This window comes from Mus pahari, chromosome 4, assembly GCF_900095145.1.
Source record: "Mus pahari chromosome 4, PAHARI_EIJ_v1.1, whole genome shotgun sequence".
Classification (NCBI taxonomy): Eukaryota; Metazoa; Chordata; class Mammalia; order Rodentia; family Muridae; genus Mus; species Mus pahari.
Window position 1 is genome coordinate 121,024,613 of NC_034593.1, and position 17,940 is coordinate 121,042,552.

The 17,940-nt window shown below is 39.8% G+C and overlaps 1 protein-coding gene across 1 annotated transcript in view; it reads right to left on the bottom strand.

The window, feature by feature from the left end:
• Arhgef38 (Rho guanine nucleotide exchange factor 38) overlaps positions 1-17,940 on the bottom strand; it is a 109,847-nt gene that overhangs the window by 22,583 nt on the left and 69,324 nt on the right. The window contains exons 4-7 of the mRNA XM_021197058.2: positions 16,301-16,448; positions 11,593-11,610; positions 6,747-6,946; positions 3,931-4,064 (exon numbers count right to left, since the gene is read on the bottom strand). Of these exons, the coding sequence (XP_021052717.1) occupies positions 3,931-4,064; positions 6,747-6,946; positions 11,593-11,610; positions 16,301-16,448 (500 nt within the window). The remainder of the gene's footprint in view (positions 1-3,930; positions 4,065-6,746; positions 6,947-11,592; positions 11,611-16,300; positions 16,449-17,940) is intronic.

Below are 17,940 nucleotides of genomic sequence, written 5' to 3' on the forward strand. Positions count from 1 at the left end.
TTCTCTCTCTCTCTCTCTCTCTCTCTCTCTCTCTCTCTCTCTTTCTCTCTCTCTCTCTCTGTATGTGTGCGTTTCTCTACCACCACCCCCATGTGTGTGTGTGTGTGTGTGTGTGTGTGTGTACATGCACACATGTTAGGGGCGGGTCATATACCCCTGTCTTCAGAGAGGGCATCAGGTATTCTAGTCTATCACTCTCTGCCTCCCTCCTTTGAGACAGAATCTCTCACTGAACCTAGAGCTGTTGAGTAGCAAGCTCTACTGATCTTACCATTTCCTCCTCTCACAGTGCTGAGGTTGAAGGGGCAGATCAACATATGTGGCTTTTTGTATGGACACTGCAGGACTTCAGACTCATGATTGCATGCCTGTAAAAGTCCCCTCTTTATTTCTTTTAATATTTCATTTTTTATTGTATGCATGTGGGGGGAGTGTGTACAGATGTGCACATGAGCCCACAGAGCACATAGGTATCAGATCCCCTCTGAAGCTGGAGTTACAAGAGCTTGTGTGCTGACCCATGTGCATGACAGGAACAGAATTTGGGTCCTCTTCAAGAGTGGTGAGTACTCTTAACCACAAAGCCATCTCTCCAGAGTCTCTGTCCCTGAAGTCTTTAGTAATATATACCGTGTACTCAAATTATACTGTCTATTGTTTTGCTCATAGAACTCATAGTCTAGTTTATCTCACAAGGATGATTTAGACATGTTCTTAGTCTTATCATTAAAGAAAGATGGTCATGTCACCTCAAACATGAATGATGATCTATAATCTTAGTTCTTCTTAGTTTGCACATTTGCAAAGCTAAGGTTGTCACATGTGTTCATGTGACATCTTACATGGAACATTTTGAGCATTCAGACAACATGTTTTTACACACACCAAGTCATTTTTAGAGATATACACATCACTAGTGATGGTAAACTTTATTTATTGAAATGAAAATGTCTACTAGAACCAGGCCCATAGTGGTGAACCTGTCTGAACAGGCACATGAATGTTACATGGAGCAGAGTGTCTGTAGTTCATTACTATAGTTGATAATATCTGTATTTTTTCATGTGCTTCTTAATTTTACATAGTTAACTTCAGGACTGTGTGTGTGTGTATGTGTGTGTGTGTATGTGTGTGTGTGTGTGTGTGTGTGTGATTTTTTTGAATCCCTTAGTTTTACTTGTGTGGGAAAGCATTAGTAAAATTGGCATAATTCTTTGCAAAATGCACATAGCTCAGTAGCCTTGGCTTTACATCTCTGCTTTAACTGTGTGTGCATATAACGGTAATGTTCAGACAGCTGTTTTTAAGGATCCCACCTTCTGATATTTTATTTGTGGACCTAATTAGGACCTAGATAATTTTGAAGTAGGTGCTTAAGATTACATTGTGAGAAATGTTGCCCAAGATTGTGAGCCCATAACTAAATCTTTCTCATGCTATTTTGCTGGAATATGTTTCTCCTTTTCCATCTTAGAATTCTGTTTATTTGGGGGATTAGACTCAGGAGTCACCCCTTCTTTGAATCCCACTTTTGTTAATATTTTTTACATTGTACAAAATTAATTTCACCCTTTCATGTGCTTTTATAATCTTAATTAATTATTTAAGCAATTTCCTCCACTGATAAATTCTAAGTATTAAAGATTGAAAAGTTTGTCTTCTCAAAATAACAATAGCTAATATTTATTAAACATTAATTTTATTAAGACACTGCACAAAAACCTTTCATTCACTTTATCATTGTGAGTCCTATACAACTCTATGGAGCAAGAATTATGATTCATTCCATTTTAGAGATAAAGAAACAAATGCTTTGGAGGATGTTAATATTTCCCTATTGTCCTTCCAGTAGTAGAGTTGGCAACACTGGATTAAGTTATTGATATGGCTGCCCTGCAGGGACCACATTTCCCAAATTCCATTGCATGTAGCTTAGCCCCATAACTGGATTTGGAAAAATAGAGTGTCAAGGAAGTATCTTTCATTTCTAAGTCTTAGCCCTGTGACGCTGTCTGTGGGACTTGAATGCAGGCACAATAATGACCTAGGTTCAGTCAAGCAGCTGCAGACAATATGTTTATGGAAAACAAGGCACAACATTTGGCAAGCTGGGTTCCTGGAAGATTTTGATGAAGCAGATCCCATCTGCTCATGCCTTGGATCATTATTAGAGATGAACAAGTGGAGATTTAAATGGTACTCTCTGCACTGCCTGCTGTGTTATCTTCCATTTGCTATGCTGTGCTGTGTTTGAGAATCTCTTTGTGACAGATGCATAGTCTTTGCCCTAAAGTAGCAAGTTCAAGAAATTTGTATTTATAGATATTATTGGGATTAAAACTAAGCAGTCTGAGTTCTGAATCTATACCTGTTCATCCCTGGAGTCCCAATCTCTCACACAGTGCCTGGTCTACGAGAATTCAATACCTACGTGATGGATTGAATAGAATCTTCCTCCTGGGTAATAGCTTTACACCCTAACTCCACTAATATTTCACCTGAGCTGCTGACAAGTACAAAATTGATTGATTTGAGATTTATCTCTCCTCCAGTCCAGCCTATGCAGCTGATTTTCTGATTAACAGTGAAATGCTTCATTGCTGACAGGCCATCCTCTATAAAGATTAAGAGGAAAAAATCTAATTAATATTCCTTCAGGCTATTTTAGCTACAATTCACTTTTAGTTCATGGTTTAAAAAAATAAAAAGCTGATGATAAATATGGGAAAGAATATAATGGCCCCCACAAAAGTCTGCCCCAGATTAGAAGCTGTCTGCTCTATTTGACAGGACTGTCTTGAGCAAGAAGCAAAACTGCATAGCCTGGAAGAGAATTTCTGCATCACATTTATAGATGCCTACAGGGTGGTTACTGTCTCCTTAAGCTCACTTCCAATTTGATTTTATTACAGTTGTCTTTAGATGAGACGTCCCAATTATCCATTTCATGATCAGTTACCACCAATGTCCCAAACTTTCCCCATTATACCTCCACATCAAGCCTCTTTGGGGGAATGGACCTGGTGAATCCCTAGAAAGTTATAAAGACATAAAAACAATGATGGTACTGACTATGTGTCCCACAAGTGGTAAGGTCAGTGCAGCCACAGGTAAAATGAGAAGAAAAGGGTGACAATGTAGCCTGTCACATCTCCAGGCCAGGAACATTCTATCTTCCATTCTTAATATACATTCTCATGATTGCATTCTTCAGATTCATTAACCTCAAAACTCCTGGTGTGTCTGTATAAATACAGGGTTCTAGGTTGTATCCTTGAGCTAGGTGGAACTCTAGGACCTGTCTTTTGAAAATATCTCATGTGCTTCTCCTTAAGCAGATTACCATCGAGAAGTCTTTGGGAAAAAAATCTGTCTGTTATTTATAAGAGGTTGAGATTAAGGTGTAAGGTATGTTACTTGGCTGACTAAGGACAGCGCTGGTAATATATTGTGCATCTAGGGAGTCTGGGGGAGAGAAGGGGGCTAGAGTACCAAGATCACCATACTGAATTATACATCTAAATACTACTTTATTTTTAGATTAAATAAAGAAAATCCCAGGGGGGGATGGAAAAACTTTGAAGCAGAGATAAAACTGAGATGGAAGACGCAGTTCGAATGAAATGCCTAAGAGAGAGATTACATGCCACTGAGTGCCAGGTCTCCCTTGGTAGGCACAGGCCGTGCAGTCTCATCTCTCTTCCATCTGCCTTCCCAGTGGAAGCTGAGATGGCAATAAAACCTCTGCCCCCCCAGTTACCCCCAAAAGAAAGATCTTGGGGGCACTCACTTGGTTTTGTGTTCTAGATAGATTCATGGGAAGAGCAAAGCCAAGCCCTGCCCCCCACCTCCCACCCCCCACCCCGCCACCCAAGAATGGCAGTGTTAATGTCCCTGAATAAGTGAAGGTGGTCCAAGAAGAAGAATTACCTGTGACTCTCCTCTGGTCAGGATCTTCAGATGATTTGTCACTCTTTTTGACTTCTTACTAATTGAGTGAATGTTTAGTTTAGATAGTTTGTCTATGAGGGATTCCTCCTCCTCGTTCTTCTTATATTTTAGAACTGAAAGGGAAGAGAGCAGTGGCAGTGAGAGATGTGACTGACTGTACAGCCAGAGTGCACACTCCACTGGAGTTTCCAAGACCGATGTTTCTACTGAGGACAGAACTTACGGGGATTTTAATTCTCTTTCTCAGGGACCACTACCCCATTGCCCCTGTTGCCTAGCCTGTCCAAGAACTCCACCCACTGACCTTCAGAAACTCAATTCTTCAAGGACATAGCTGCTCAAGGCTATTCAAGGTCAAGATTAACTTACTTCTCATGTTAAAGAAATCCCTAGACAGGATAAGACGCTGGGTTTTACCCTCAGCACCAGAGAAGAGCAGAAAGAAAATTCCTTGTATTAGAAATAAGAAAGCACCCCTCTCTAATGATGCCTATTATCTTGGGGGGGGGTCTCTGGAATAGGGAATCAGGTCAAGTATGGCAACCAGTGTGGCTAAGGGCATAGATGTGCAATCGCAGGCACTGTTGATGGGGATTAAGCCAATAGCACATGTGGAGGTACACAGGACATACTACTTACTATCTTCAAGTGATGTAAGATGGTAACATACAAAACTCAAGGCTGAGCCAAGCTCAGTACATCACACCTATAACCTTGCACTTGGAAAGTAGAGGCAGGAAGATCAATACCTTCAATGCGAGCCTGGGCTACATAGTGAGCCTGAAGCCAGCCTGGGCTACATAGTGAGCCTGAAGCCAGCCTGGGCTGTATACTGAGCCTGAAGCCAGCCTGGGCTATATACTGAGCCTGAAGCCAGCCTGGGCTGTATACTGAGCCTGNTATACTGAGCCTGAAGCCAGCCTGGGCTGTATACTGAGCCTGAAGCCAGCCTGGGCTATATACTGAGCCTGAAGGCAGCCTGGGCTATATACTGAGCCTGAAGCCAGCCTGGGCTGTATACTGAGCCTGAAGCCAGCCTGGGGCTATGTTAAACCATTTTTTCAGAAAATAAAACAAAACACCTTTCCAAAAACCTTTCTGATTAAACCAGTTACTACCAATATTTTATGTCACTGAATTTTAATCTTCTCATGGTATCATAGTGCATAATCCAGTTTGTTTTCCCTTGTTTGAATATTACATAAGTCTTTAAAACTGTTTTTGAACATTTTCCTGCCTTTTGTCTAATAACAAGTATAGAAATGTTATTGAATAGTACTGGCCAGTGGCATGCATTCGCTGGCTCAAGAGATTAAGGATGTCATTGCGAATTTTAATTTTCACTCCCCATTTATTGCCAAATCTTTTTGTGAATTGTTTTTTATTGACTTTTATTAGAATATTCTTATTTCTGAAATAATAAAATACCTTCTAGTTAGGCATCCTATATATACAGTCTTTTCCTTTTGCCTATGGTATTGTCTTAGTCAGAGTTTCTATTCCTGCACAAACATCATGACCAAAAAGCAAGTTGGGGAGGAAAGGGTTTATTCAGCTTATAAGAAGTCAGGACTGGAATTCAAGCAGGTCAGGAAGCAGGAGCTGATGCAGAATCCATGGAGGGATGATCTTTACTGGCTTGCTTTCCTGGCTTGCTCATCCTGCTCTTTTATAGAACCCAAGACTACCAGCCCAGAGATGGCGCCACCCACAAGGGGCCCTCCCCCCTTGATCACTGAGAAAATGCCTTACTGCTGGATCTCATGGAGGCATTTCCTCACCTGAAGCTCCTTTCTCTGTGATAACTCCAGCCTGTGTCAAATTGACACACAAAACCAGCCAGTACAGGTATCTTTTACATTATTACTTACTCTTTTATTCTATTCTTTTTTAGTTTTAATTTATTAAAAACAAATACATTGCTTTTTACATATTTGAAAATAAAACCAACCAAAGAAAAGGAAGTCATTGCACCATTTATTTGGAAACTCCTGTCATGATTGAAATGTTGAGTTGGCTTCAGTCTCCTCCCTCTATAGCCCAGGCTGGCTTCAGTCTCCCTAAATAGCCCAGGCTGGCTTATATTGGAAACACAGACTTGGCTGAGAGCTTTGTGAGCACTGAGCTCACTGAGAGGATGCAGTCCTACAATCCCTGGGACACATGCGGTCCATGGAATTAGAGCTTGTATATTGAAACTACACTGACTATTGGGCATTAATTGTAATATCTTACCTTAAGATAGTTAGGAATCAGTTGTTAATTGTAGAAACAATTAAACCTGCCCCTCCACCCCACTCTTCATGTGTGTCAGGATCAAATGGGTCAAATGTGCCAGATGGAGCCTTCAGGCAGACCTGGCCCTGGTCTGGCCCCTTTTCTGCACTAGCCTCCCTGGGCTGCAGATCCTGAGCCGTGTCTCCTCTTTTCTCTGCAGATATTTAGTGGCAGGACTCCGTGCTCACAGTATACCATGGGGAACACAGTGACTAGGTGAGATTAAGTACTTGAGCACACTGTTGGATTGGTTTTAATGACCAGTTTTGTGTCTATTTTATGGTCTTTTTTTGAACCTAGTTATCCAGGCAAACACCCATTCTGCTCTAACTCTGGATTTCAAATCATCACATTTGTGGTCGCTGCTGAGTAACCGTTCAAACACTGTGACTGTCACACACACACACACACACACACACACACACACANACACACACACACACACACACACACACACACACACACACACGGAGCACTACTATCGTGGGGAATAGTCAGCCCCTCATGTTTCCACCTACCTAGGTCTTTCCTTCTTTTCAGCTCATTGATGTTAACGTTAATGTCCTTCACAGCAGTGAAGGCTTCATCCAGGGCTCTGTAGTCTGGGTGGGAGGGCGGGGTCGAGTTCCGGAGTTCGCACAGCAGCAGGGGGTATTTCATCACTCGCTGAATGGGTTTGATCATCAAAGAGCCCATGTCCAGCAGGTTCGGCTTGCCTCTAGAACAGACATAATTGATATGCGTACATTCATTTACTAACTGTTCTTTTAGTTCCTGCCTACCCCAAAACAGGGTGTGTGTGCTTTACTTACAGACCAGTGTGTACGCTTGGCTTTATACCACCATCAGGATGTGTTTTTCCACAACAACCAAGAAAAATGAAAAATTTCTCATTGTATTTTTGCTATTACCAGTGGGGCAGGGGAATCAAGTCTTATTGAAAAAAAATCCAAACAGGTGACCTGAAAAACATTGTCAAACTAAACTCTTTACTCTCTTTTCCACCAAGCTGAAAAGCTCTGGTATTAATAGCCCTCAAATTATTGCTACCATTGGTCCCTAATCCCTATCTGTCACATGATGGGGAGACATGATCTGTCTCCCCATCACTTTCTTACAGGTGAGGTTTTACCGACAGCTCTCTATGTCACTGCGTCACTATGTCACTGTGTAACTGTGTCACTGCGTCACTGCTTCGCTGCGTCACTGCATCACTATGTCACTGCATCACTGCTACAGCCAGCTTTCACACCTAGCACTCCTACAGGTGCTTTGGAGACAGCATGGGAGCCTTCCCACAGGCCTAGGTTGTGCAGCAGAAAGAAGCTACCAGCTCAGTCAAGCCATTGTCCAAACCTCTGCCTCTGGCCTTTCAGCCTTCAGTGATGTCTAAAAATCAATTTAGGAACAGACAAATAATGATACCAGAAAATAACAACTATTTTAAAATCCCATTTAAAATGTGGATTTTTCGTAGCTCTACTTAAAAAGATATATACTAGTATATATAGACAATAGTCACGTAATTTGAAAAATAAAGTGAATATAAGATGCTTAATAATATAAAAAATGGTCTGAAGGCATCTTAGAAACCATCTAGTTCAATTCTTCATTTGGCAAATGAGAAACTTAGGGACTTTAATTACCATGGATACGTGCATGCACGAGAGCACATGTGCTTGCTCACACGTGCATGCACACACACACACACATACACACACACACACACACACACACACAGCTCTCTATCCCATCTCCCTATTCTATGTTCATCATCTCTCTTATCACTGTCTGCAATAATTTCATTTCCCAATTTTCCAGCTTATGATGAATTTCTCAGTCACGACTGTATCTCAACAGTGATTACATTTTATAATGTTCATATTTAGACCAGGGAACTACTGAGTTTTCAGATGTTCTGCCATGAGATTTCGTTTTCCTTTGAAAAATTCCCCCCTAAATTTCAAAATTGATAAATTAATAACAAAGGCAGGAGTTTTTATATCCTTAAATATATATTAGCCTAATAGAAATATTACAACAAACAGAAAGGCAATGTTTTTAAAGGAAAACCAAAATACAGGTTTTCAAGAAAATAGAATTTTTTAATAGATTTTCTCTTGTACTTGAAGACTAGTAAGAAACAAGAATATAAAGGTGAGAGGAGGGGGTGATAGAGAGAAGGGACAAGAGACCGAAAAGGAGATCAGGGGTAGGAAGAGAGAAACAACATTGGTTCCCAGGAGAACTGAATGAAGTGGATGAAAAATGACCAATTACACTGAGAAGCCAACTAAAAGCATTTTAATTGCTGGGGTGTCAGTAGCAGGCAACATTTTTTTTTTTTTTTTTTTTTTTTAGTCTATCAAAGCAGAGATTTTCCCTTCGCAATAGTTTATACTTCTATGGAGAAAATCAAATGAAAGAAGAAACACAGCAGGAACAGCAGCTAGGTGACTATAGTCAGAATTTCTTGTGAGCATGTTCTTTAATTATTTACAAACACAATTTATCTAATCATTCAAAAACCACTAAAAATAGTATCCAAGGTAAGTACAAATACTTAAAACTGTTAATCATTTATTTACATAATTATATATATGTATATATTGTATATTAAAATCTAGAGAAAGCCAACATCGAGAAGCACAGACATATGAACTGGTAGAGTTGTTTTGTGAGCTGCCCCTCCTCCTCCTGTATCTACATCTGTCACAGGCCAGTCTGAGCCCATAATTGAGTTCAAGTGCTATCCTTCCTCCTTTTCCCATCAGTCTCCGGCATCAAACATCTAGTGCATTTGTTTTATGTTTCAAATGATAATTAGAAATGACTATTGTTTCTTGAAAGCATCTGAAATGGAACCTGAGAAGTGACTGACAGAAAGAGCTCCCAGACACTTCTGCTTCGGATGTCTTTTTTTTTTTTTTTTTTGTCAGTTGCTCAAATGATGATCGATAACATTCTGGTATCTGCATCGGACAGACTACAATATGGAAGAAAAGATACAGGATGTGTTGTAAGATAACAACACTCCAGTCACTTGATGTCACAAAGTTCACTGCCATTTCTAATTAATCCCTCCTAGAGAGATTAAGTCTTGATCATGGTGAAGGCAGAGTCCTGTGTAGGGTGTCCCCATGTCAGCCAGTTGTCACCTGTCTGCCCCATAGTAAGGAGCCAAATGTAGAACAGTAACCCACAGTATTGCAACAAATTGAATGCAGCCATTAACGCATGACACCATTTCAGCTTCCTCTTGAATGGCAAATCGCTTGGCAAGTGTTTAGTTGCAGACACCGCTACACTAAGCTCCTCACACATTACTATTGGGCTTTACCAGGTTACTCAAACACAGCTTGGTTTTTAACAGTATCCAGTGTTGCTGCAAAGTGTTTCCAGTAACATGTAGGAAAAGATAATATTTAGACAATGTAAAAACTAGAGTGGAAAATAGAAAAAATATTCTACATGAAAGTGGGGGGGATCATAGAAGGAAAAATATAACTTCATGACTGTCTATAATTTTTGAATTTCTTCAATTTAATGTCCACAAATATCCTAAAATTTTATAGTTGTTTTATAGAAACCATAAAGAAAGCTTTAAAAAATTTAATATCCTTATGGAACTTTTAAGTCAATAATAAAGAAATCTGTAGAAAGCTATATAACAAATAGCAATTGAATAAAAAATCAGAATTCAAAATAAATACAAAACTATTAAGTTTTAGAAGAATAAAGGAGGAGAATGAATTCTAACTCGAGTAGCTGAGAATAGAGAAGCAGTAATGATGGGAAAGCAACCCTTAAGTATTTCTGAAAATCATTAACAGTTTCTGGTTATCTAAAGGACTAGGGAGCAGAGGTGACTGGAAATCAAAACAAGAAGAATCAGTTGAAAACACCTTTTTTTTTTGAGTGACTGAATGAAGGGATATATATTGTTCTTTTATTTGACTTCGCTCTGTAATTTGATTTTTTTACATTTTTATTGTTATTTATTTACTTTATCTCTTGATCCTAGCTTCCTCTCCCTCCTATTCTCCCAGTCCCTCCCTCTCATCTCCCCTTCCCCATACCTCCCTCTCCTGCCTCCCCCCCCCCGTTTCCCTTCTGCTCAGAAAAGGGGAGGCCTCCCATGAATATCAACCAGCCTCGACATATCAAGTTGCAGTAAAACTGGGCACATCTTCTATTGAAGCTAGACAGGGCAGTCCACTAGGGGAAAGGGATCCAAATTCAGGCAACAGAGCCAGAGATAGCCCCTGTTCCCACATGATGACCCAGATGTACAATTGTTACATATGTGCAGAGGGCCTAGGTCCATCCCATGCATACTCTTTAGAAAACACCATGTCAAAAACTAATTGGGGGGATAATTAAAAAAAAAAACTAGGGGAGGTCATCTGAAGAGTTCAGAACTCTTGGAAATTAGCAGACTAAAAGCAGAAATAAAAATTAAGTCAGTAACTATTGATAAAATTCCTAGAATCAAACATCAGAACACAGCAGGAGGAAACCATGATGTAGAAATAATCTCTTGTGTACTGTGTGGAAGCATCACCTGTCAATAAAAATCTGATGGCCAATGAGCTGAGGCAGGATTAGAAAGTGGGGCAGCCAGCAGAAAGAGAGGAGCTCTGGGAGAGAGTCAAGCCTGAGAAGACTCCCTGTGCAGACTCAGAGGAAGTCAGACTTATGGTATTGAGGAGAGGTAGCTATCCATATGGCAGACATAAAACAGTATACATGGGTTAATATACATTATAAGCTAGTGGAGCAGGCCTAGCTTATGGCCTAAGCATTGTAAATAAGCCTCCAAGTTGCTTATTCAGGAACTGAGACACAGAGTGTTGCAACACTAAATGGAACATTTATATCACACTCTTCCTCCCAAGACTCAAGGATCATTGCTTACACAGAGGCATAAAGATCGTAAGAGGTACAGACACAGGGAGGGAGCTGTACATATGAGCTCAGGGCAACTGTGACAGTATCCACAAGCCCCATGCAAGTTCAAGGCAGACTAGATCTCAGAATGAAGAGGGGAAGCAGATATGGAGCGCCACCCCTCGCTAGGAGATGTTGCAATTGGTAAGTACTGGAGAGGCAGAATCGGTATATTCTTTTCAAATGTTGCCTATGGTAAGTCAGCCATGCTCCAGGGAAAAGCCCAACAGTCATGAATATATTGCAGCACAAGCTGGACTTGATGGGTGGGCAAAGAAGATACATAGTGGGTGGAAAGATGGAGTGGAGCTCAGAGGATCTGGTGGAGGAGGCAAATAAGATCAATGTATACTTTACGGAATTCTCAAAGATCTAATAAAATTAAAAATTGAAAAGAAAAAAAGGAGTACTTACTCTTGCATATATATATTCCTGTAAAAGAAGGGAAGAAAGTAAATCAATAAAAATCCCCACATAGGGATGGGATAGTATGCAACATTACAAATGTGGAAAACATTTACATGTGTATGAAGCAACTGCTTCCTCCGTCCCCAGACCTCTATCAGTAAATAGATTCCTAGATATCTTGGAATAACTGGGTTCTGCTGAGTCTAAAACCTTCAATTAAAAATCAAAGACAAAGTTACACTGTCTTTAAAATGAACACCTGTTGTAACTTTAGATAATTATTGATTGATATTTAAAGAATTAGTAGTGAAAAAATTGGCTGTCTTACATCCAATTCCTTATATTTACCTTCTTCCAATAATATATATCTTCCTTTAATGGAAAATTACATTTATTCTAGGATTTAGTTTTTTGCTTCTTTGTTTTTCTGTAGATTACATATATAAAATATAAAGGTATATAACATATATAATATAAATACACTGAATTTTTTTAAATTTGCTTTTAAGTCCTGAAGGAGACATGGAATGCTTTCTTCTCTTTCTATTTTATTTACTTCAATAAAACAATCTAAGATTATAATAAAACTAAGCATGAACTTAATGTAACATACCTATATATAAAGGACCCTGGCATTTTTCTAATAGAGGAAGCTATGTTCTGTATAATAGAGGAAGCCCTGTTCTGTAAGGGACAAGCGCTGCATTATAACTTTACCTGATTTTTTTACCACTAAAGAAGAAAAAAAATTTTTTTTCAGCCATGGAAAATCTAGGAAGAAGTTATTTATGGAATTAAATAATTATCTCCCTCTCCTGCTGGGCCCGTTATAATTTGACTCACGAATTAAAGGTTTTTATATGGTTATTCCTTAAAAATTATAGTCTGTTTTCAAACAACGTCATACCACAAAGAGATGGAAGGATTTCTGAAAGTGGTTTTGATTTTTACCTGGGACCCTTTGTTTAGAATAAAAACAGAGGGTAGTGAATGAATAAGGGTGCCACCTCTCAGCCCATCCACTGCATGGGTTTTTTGTGGCTTCTCCAGGTGGAAAGGCCACAGGAAGAACGTGGGCAGAATGCCTAGAGAGCTAAAAGGTAAGTGGCTTCCTCCTGAGGATGGGACCATTGATAGCAAGAAGATAAATACAGACTGATTTGTAATACTAAGACATGGGGCTAGAAATATGAACTCCAGCCACCAAAACACTTAGAAAAGTTCCTTTGTTCTTATTTTATTACAAACTAAACAGACCCATAACAGTGGCCTTAGTAACATTTCTAACTAGAAAAACTGAAAAAGGCTGATCTAATTGTACCTATGCTTGCTAAGTAACTGTCCAGTTTTCACATCTTCACATAGATCAGAAATTGTAATAACTCCAAAGAGGCAAAGTAATGAGTTCCCAGAAAACAACTTCCAGATCCTCAGAGACATATTCATCTAACATTGCAGGAGATCCCGGGGGCCATTCCTGTTACCCGGCTAAACACTCCTTGCTGAGTAAAAAGAGCTCGCAAGTGTCCAGCTCTTTGGTTGGAAGCGCAGACGCACAAGGCATTTCTGAATAATCCTAATTTTCTAAATAAGGTTTAATTTATATGTATGAGTATTTTGCCTGTTGTGTGTATGTGTAGCATGGGAATGCCAGGAGCCCAAGAAGGTCAGAAGAGGGCATCAGATTCCCTGGCATTGCAGTTCTGATGGTTGTGAGCCACCATGTGGGCACCGGGAAGCACACCCAGGTCTTCTATAAGAGCAGCTAGTAGTCTTGATCCTAGAACCATCTTTCTCTACTTTTTTTTTTTTTTTAAAGTTGCTCACTGTTAATATACATTCTTGGTATATCTGGCACTTGGGGAATTACACACCAAGAGGTACTGCCCTAACACTTCAAAACTAATTTTCTGGCTACAAATATAATTTCCTCTTTTGAATGAAAACGGGCTTCGAAGAATACCCAAGGTTCCTCAGCTTGAATCCCATACACACGTAGGCAGTATCTCTGCCATCCTGTTGGAGGTTAGTCCTGAACTGGACCTACTGAGATAGGAAGCAAATCAACATTGTATTGCTGGTAAGCTTTCCAGCCGGTGGTTATCTCTGACCACAGTTTATGTTCCTGGGGGCCAGGAACCATGTTTACATATTAAAAAATATTTTCAACATTATCTAGTACTCACAATAAATATTTATGAGGCCCTCAACAGACACACTTTAATTTTGGCTAAAATGTAACCTAAGTCGCTTAAAAAAAAAAAAATCCACTTTAGCGTCTGAGGCATGAAGCTGCCTTTCACATGGATATTTTTGCTTCAAACCGACTCATTTCAGTATCCCTTACACTGTTGAAAATGGAGGTTGCGGGCTAATGTTCATTAGAAATGGCAGCCGCTCTTTTATTTAGCCAGCAGGAAAAGGCAGGGCGACAGTAATAGCTTTGACTGATTACTTGGCAAGGGAAACCAAGCCCTGAGGGTGTTCCGGACTCTCTTTGGCCTATAAACCTGTTTGAAAACCCGTTTTTTCAGAATTTAAAGCTTTATCTCAGCTGAGGTCAGTATTATAGTGATGTCAATAATGCTCCTGCACTCAACCCCCAGGCAGACCCGCACAAACCACCATTAACTTTATTTTCATGGAAAGGCTACATTGGGGAAAATAGCTCTAACTTAAACTATTTTATTTTGATTTTTTCTTTCCCTTAAGAAATAGCTCTGCCAATACTATTTCATTTGGATTTTGTGCATTCTACACCTTAAGAGCTTTTGGCAGGTCAAATTATTTCTAAAAGTCAAAATGGTTATGAGTAAGCAAAATTGGACACATCATGGGACAGTAATTTTGAAGGTCAAAGAAACAAAACAAAACAAAACAAAAACAACTTCTTAGGTCTGAAGGGTAAATTTGAGAGTCTAAAATTACCTCTATCTTTAACCGCTTCTAAAGAAAATGGTATTGAGCTGTGCTACACAGAGAATTCCGTAGCAGGCTCTGTTCTCTTAGGAATCAAAAGTTTCTTGAAGGCACATATGTTTACTCGCCCTAGAGCAGCTTCTGAGAGCTAGTCAGGAGGGCTATGGGCCCAAGCTCGCTGCCTCTCCAGGTGCCCTGGGCGCTGGGGTTAGCCCGAAGGCAATCGAAAGAACTGGTTCTTCGTGTGTTACGAGCTTGCTTTCCCTACTATCTCCAGAACCCAAAGGAAAGTGACATCTATTGGATTAGATCTTGCCTCTTATTTAAGGTGAGAAGGCTTTTTGTATGCAGAGCACCATTATCTTATGTGAGGATAAAAATACGAGTCTGTGGAGAGGACTTTTAATTCATATAAGAACCTATTTAATTTTTCTTCAAGCTGATATGGTAATACTGACTTACACTGTGCAGTCAAGATCAGCCAGAACTGCACCTCACACACGTCCATGAGTTATCTCTGCACGCCAATCTCCTTGGAGAGTATAAAGTTTTATTTATTTATATTTTTCAGCACCTAGATGTATACATACCACAACACAAGCCTTCCATAAATGTTCTTTTTCTTTTCTTCTTTTTTCCCCCCTCTAGGTATGGAACAAATGTTAAAGACCTGCAAATTTTGGCTAGCAGAGGACAATAAAATTGAAATTGCATCAAAGAGATTTCTTGTTTGTTTGTTTTTGTCTTGTTTTATTTTAAGCCATGAGGACCAAATTAAACTCATTTTCAGTTCTGAAATGAGGAACGTCTTCCGGCCGTCTCCATATTGTACCTCAATGCAGCTGTAGACTTCTATCAAAGCAGGGCTCCCCTTCCTCCCACACAACAGGATGCACAAAGGTGTACTAGAGGTTCAGACTGCTGCATCTTGACTGGAACACCTCAGCTTCCTGAAACTGGTCAATCCCTGACCTGATGCAGCCCAGCATATACACAATATGCAGCCTGTCTGACAGTATAGAGTCATTAAGAGGGAAAGTCCATAGGAAAACTCAACAAGATGAGAAAAATGAGAGTGAGCTTAGCTTTAAATGTCATGCACTAGGAAACAATACGTGCTATATGATGCTGGTTTCATCTGAAAAGTCAGATCAAGCACAGGTCATAGTCCCCTGGTTACAAAAGATAATATTGGCGATTATTAATTGACTAAGGATTAGCGAGAGTTTTAAGACTCTTATTTCAATGTATAGGTTCAGATTTTGTCGTGAATAGGTATTTATTTTAGGAAAAATAATGCATTTCATGTTCATGGTCATGCAGTTCCTCTGCTGCCTCCTTATGTATTGTGGATAAGGACATCAGAGTGTCTAATGGTCTTGAAGCTAAGTTTAGCAGGGGGTCTTAATGATCCTCACAATCTCCCCATCGTGAATTAGGACAGCAAGAAAGGAAGACTAGTCAGGAATTCCACTAATGTAACCAACTCACTACCCACCAGCCTTTGAGAATGCATGAATAGCAGGTTTATTTTATAACTATTGCTTGATAATATAGCATCCCCCCCCATCCCTACAAGGCCTTGAATCTTTGTGTCCCATGTTATCCTTAGTCATCGTGTCAGGTAGGAGTAAAAGGTGATCTTGACTTGTAACACATCAACCTTTCATAATGCAGCTATCTGGGCAAGCCCTGTAAAATGTTGGCTACATGTGACCTTTCATCCTGCTCCATTGCAAAAGACCCTGCTAAGCAACCAGCGTGGATGGGAGTCGCCTTCTGAAAAAGACCTTACTTTAAGGACTGGATGCAGTGGCTCAGATGTTGCTTCAGCTCCTCTTCCTTTTCATAGGACTCTAGGACACTGTGTGCTTCATCATGGTGATAGCAATAGATTTTATAAATATCCTCCAGCGGTCCTTTAATCTGCAAGAATACCTCTCCTGAGCAATAGAAACAAGGACAAACATGATCTCATCAGACCAAAGTGACATTTCATGCGTTATTACTCAGTGTTGACTATTGCAAAAGCTCAGGTCTGTCCCCACGGATGCCCAGATTATTTGGAAAGGGTGCTAGACACTGAGTGGATAGTTCCCCTTTTCTTTTCTTCCTCCCCACCCCATTTCTCCTCATTCTCTCTTTTCCTCTCCTTTTCTGCCTTTTATAAAGCAAATGACAAAGAACTAATGGGTTGGTGCACAGAATCACAGTTAAGAGCAGACTAGATTAGAGTGGTCTGCCCATGTTTAAATCAAGCTGTGCTACTGACCGCCTTTGAGACTTAAGAAAATGATTCCGATGCTCTGTTTCCTTGTGTATAAATGACCAGCTATAAGAGAGTCAATTTTGTTGAGATATAATTACAATTAAGACATGTAGTGTGTGCGAAATTCAGAGTAGAGCACATACGTAATAAATGTTCAAAATGGAAAAAGGGTTTTTTTTGACTTATCAAAATGATAGGAGATATAAGGTATGCTGTTTAATTGATATTTAGTCTACTAACAGCATTTTCTTAAATTCTGTGGAAGGTAAACAGAATGTAGAGGAAAGAAGAATAGGTGTGTGGATAGATAGCAGAGTGCCTGCTGCTCTTCCAGAGGAGCCAAATTTGGTTCTCAACACCCATACCACACGTGGCTCACAACTGCCTCTAACTCCAAGTTAGGAGATCCAGTGCTCTTTTCTGGCCTTTGTAGGCCCTTGCATAAGTGTGACATAAAACTAAATTTTAAAATGAGTTTAGACGAATAGAACATTGTTCTACATAGGAAAGAAGAAAGGATGGTTAATTACTCCTTGTAAAGTTCAACTGGATAATCTTGTGAAGAAATGTTAGGAGAGTACCCTCATGAAATAGCTTAGATCAATTGTGTCCAGACCTTTAATGAGTCCTCTTTGATATTGTGATAGAAGTATAGGGGGCCTAGTACATACCCAATGCCAGTCTGATTTAATCACTCATCCAAGCACTTAAACTGAGTGTAAGCATCAGATGCTGAGGGCAATGTACAGGAAACATGAGACAGGACCTATTCCCAGAAAGCATTTTAAGCTTTAGATCAGGAATAATTTGGAAGCTGAATTGACTTCAATAGCTGTATTGATTGGCAGCGATGTGGACATGCTGTCTATAGTATAGGAGAAAGTCAATCTTCCTACAGAAACAGGGTTGTTCTGAGCACGTCAAAACATGTTTATACATGGAACTGCTTCTTTCTCTACATGCACTAAGAGAATAGGAGGCTTATTATCTATTCATCTATTTATCTGTATGAATTGGGAATGAATAAATCTGAGTTGGAAGCAAATAACTGATTCTTCTCAAGTCCTGGTAGGGTGTGACAAAACCAGGCTTACAGGCCAGATAGTTCTAGATGAGAGAGAGAGAAAGAGAGAGAGAGAGAGAGAGAGAGAGAGAGAGAGAGAGAG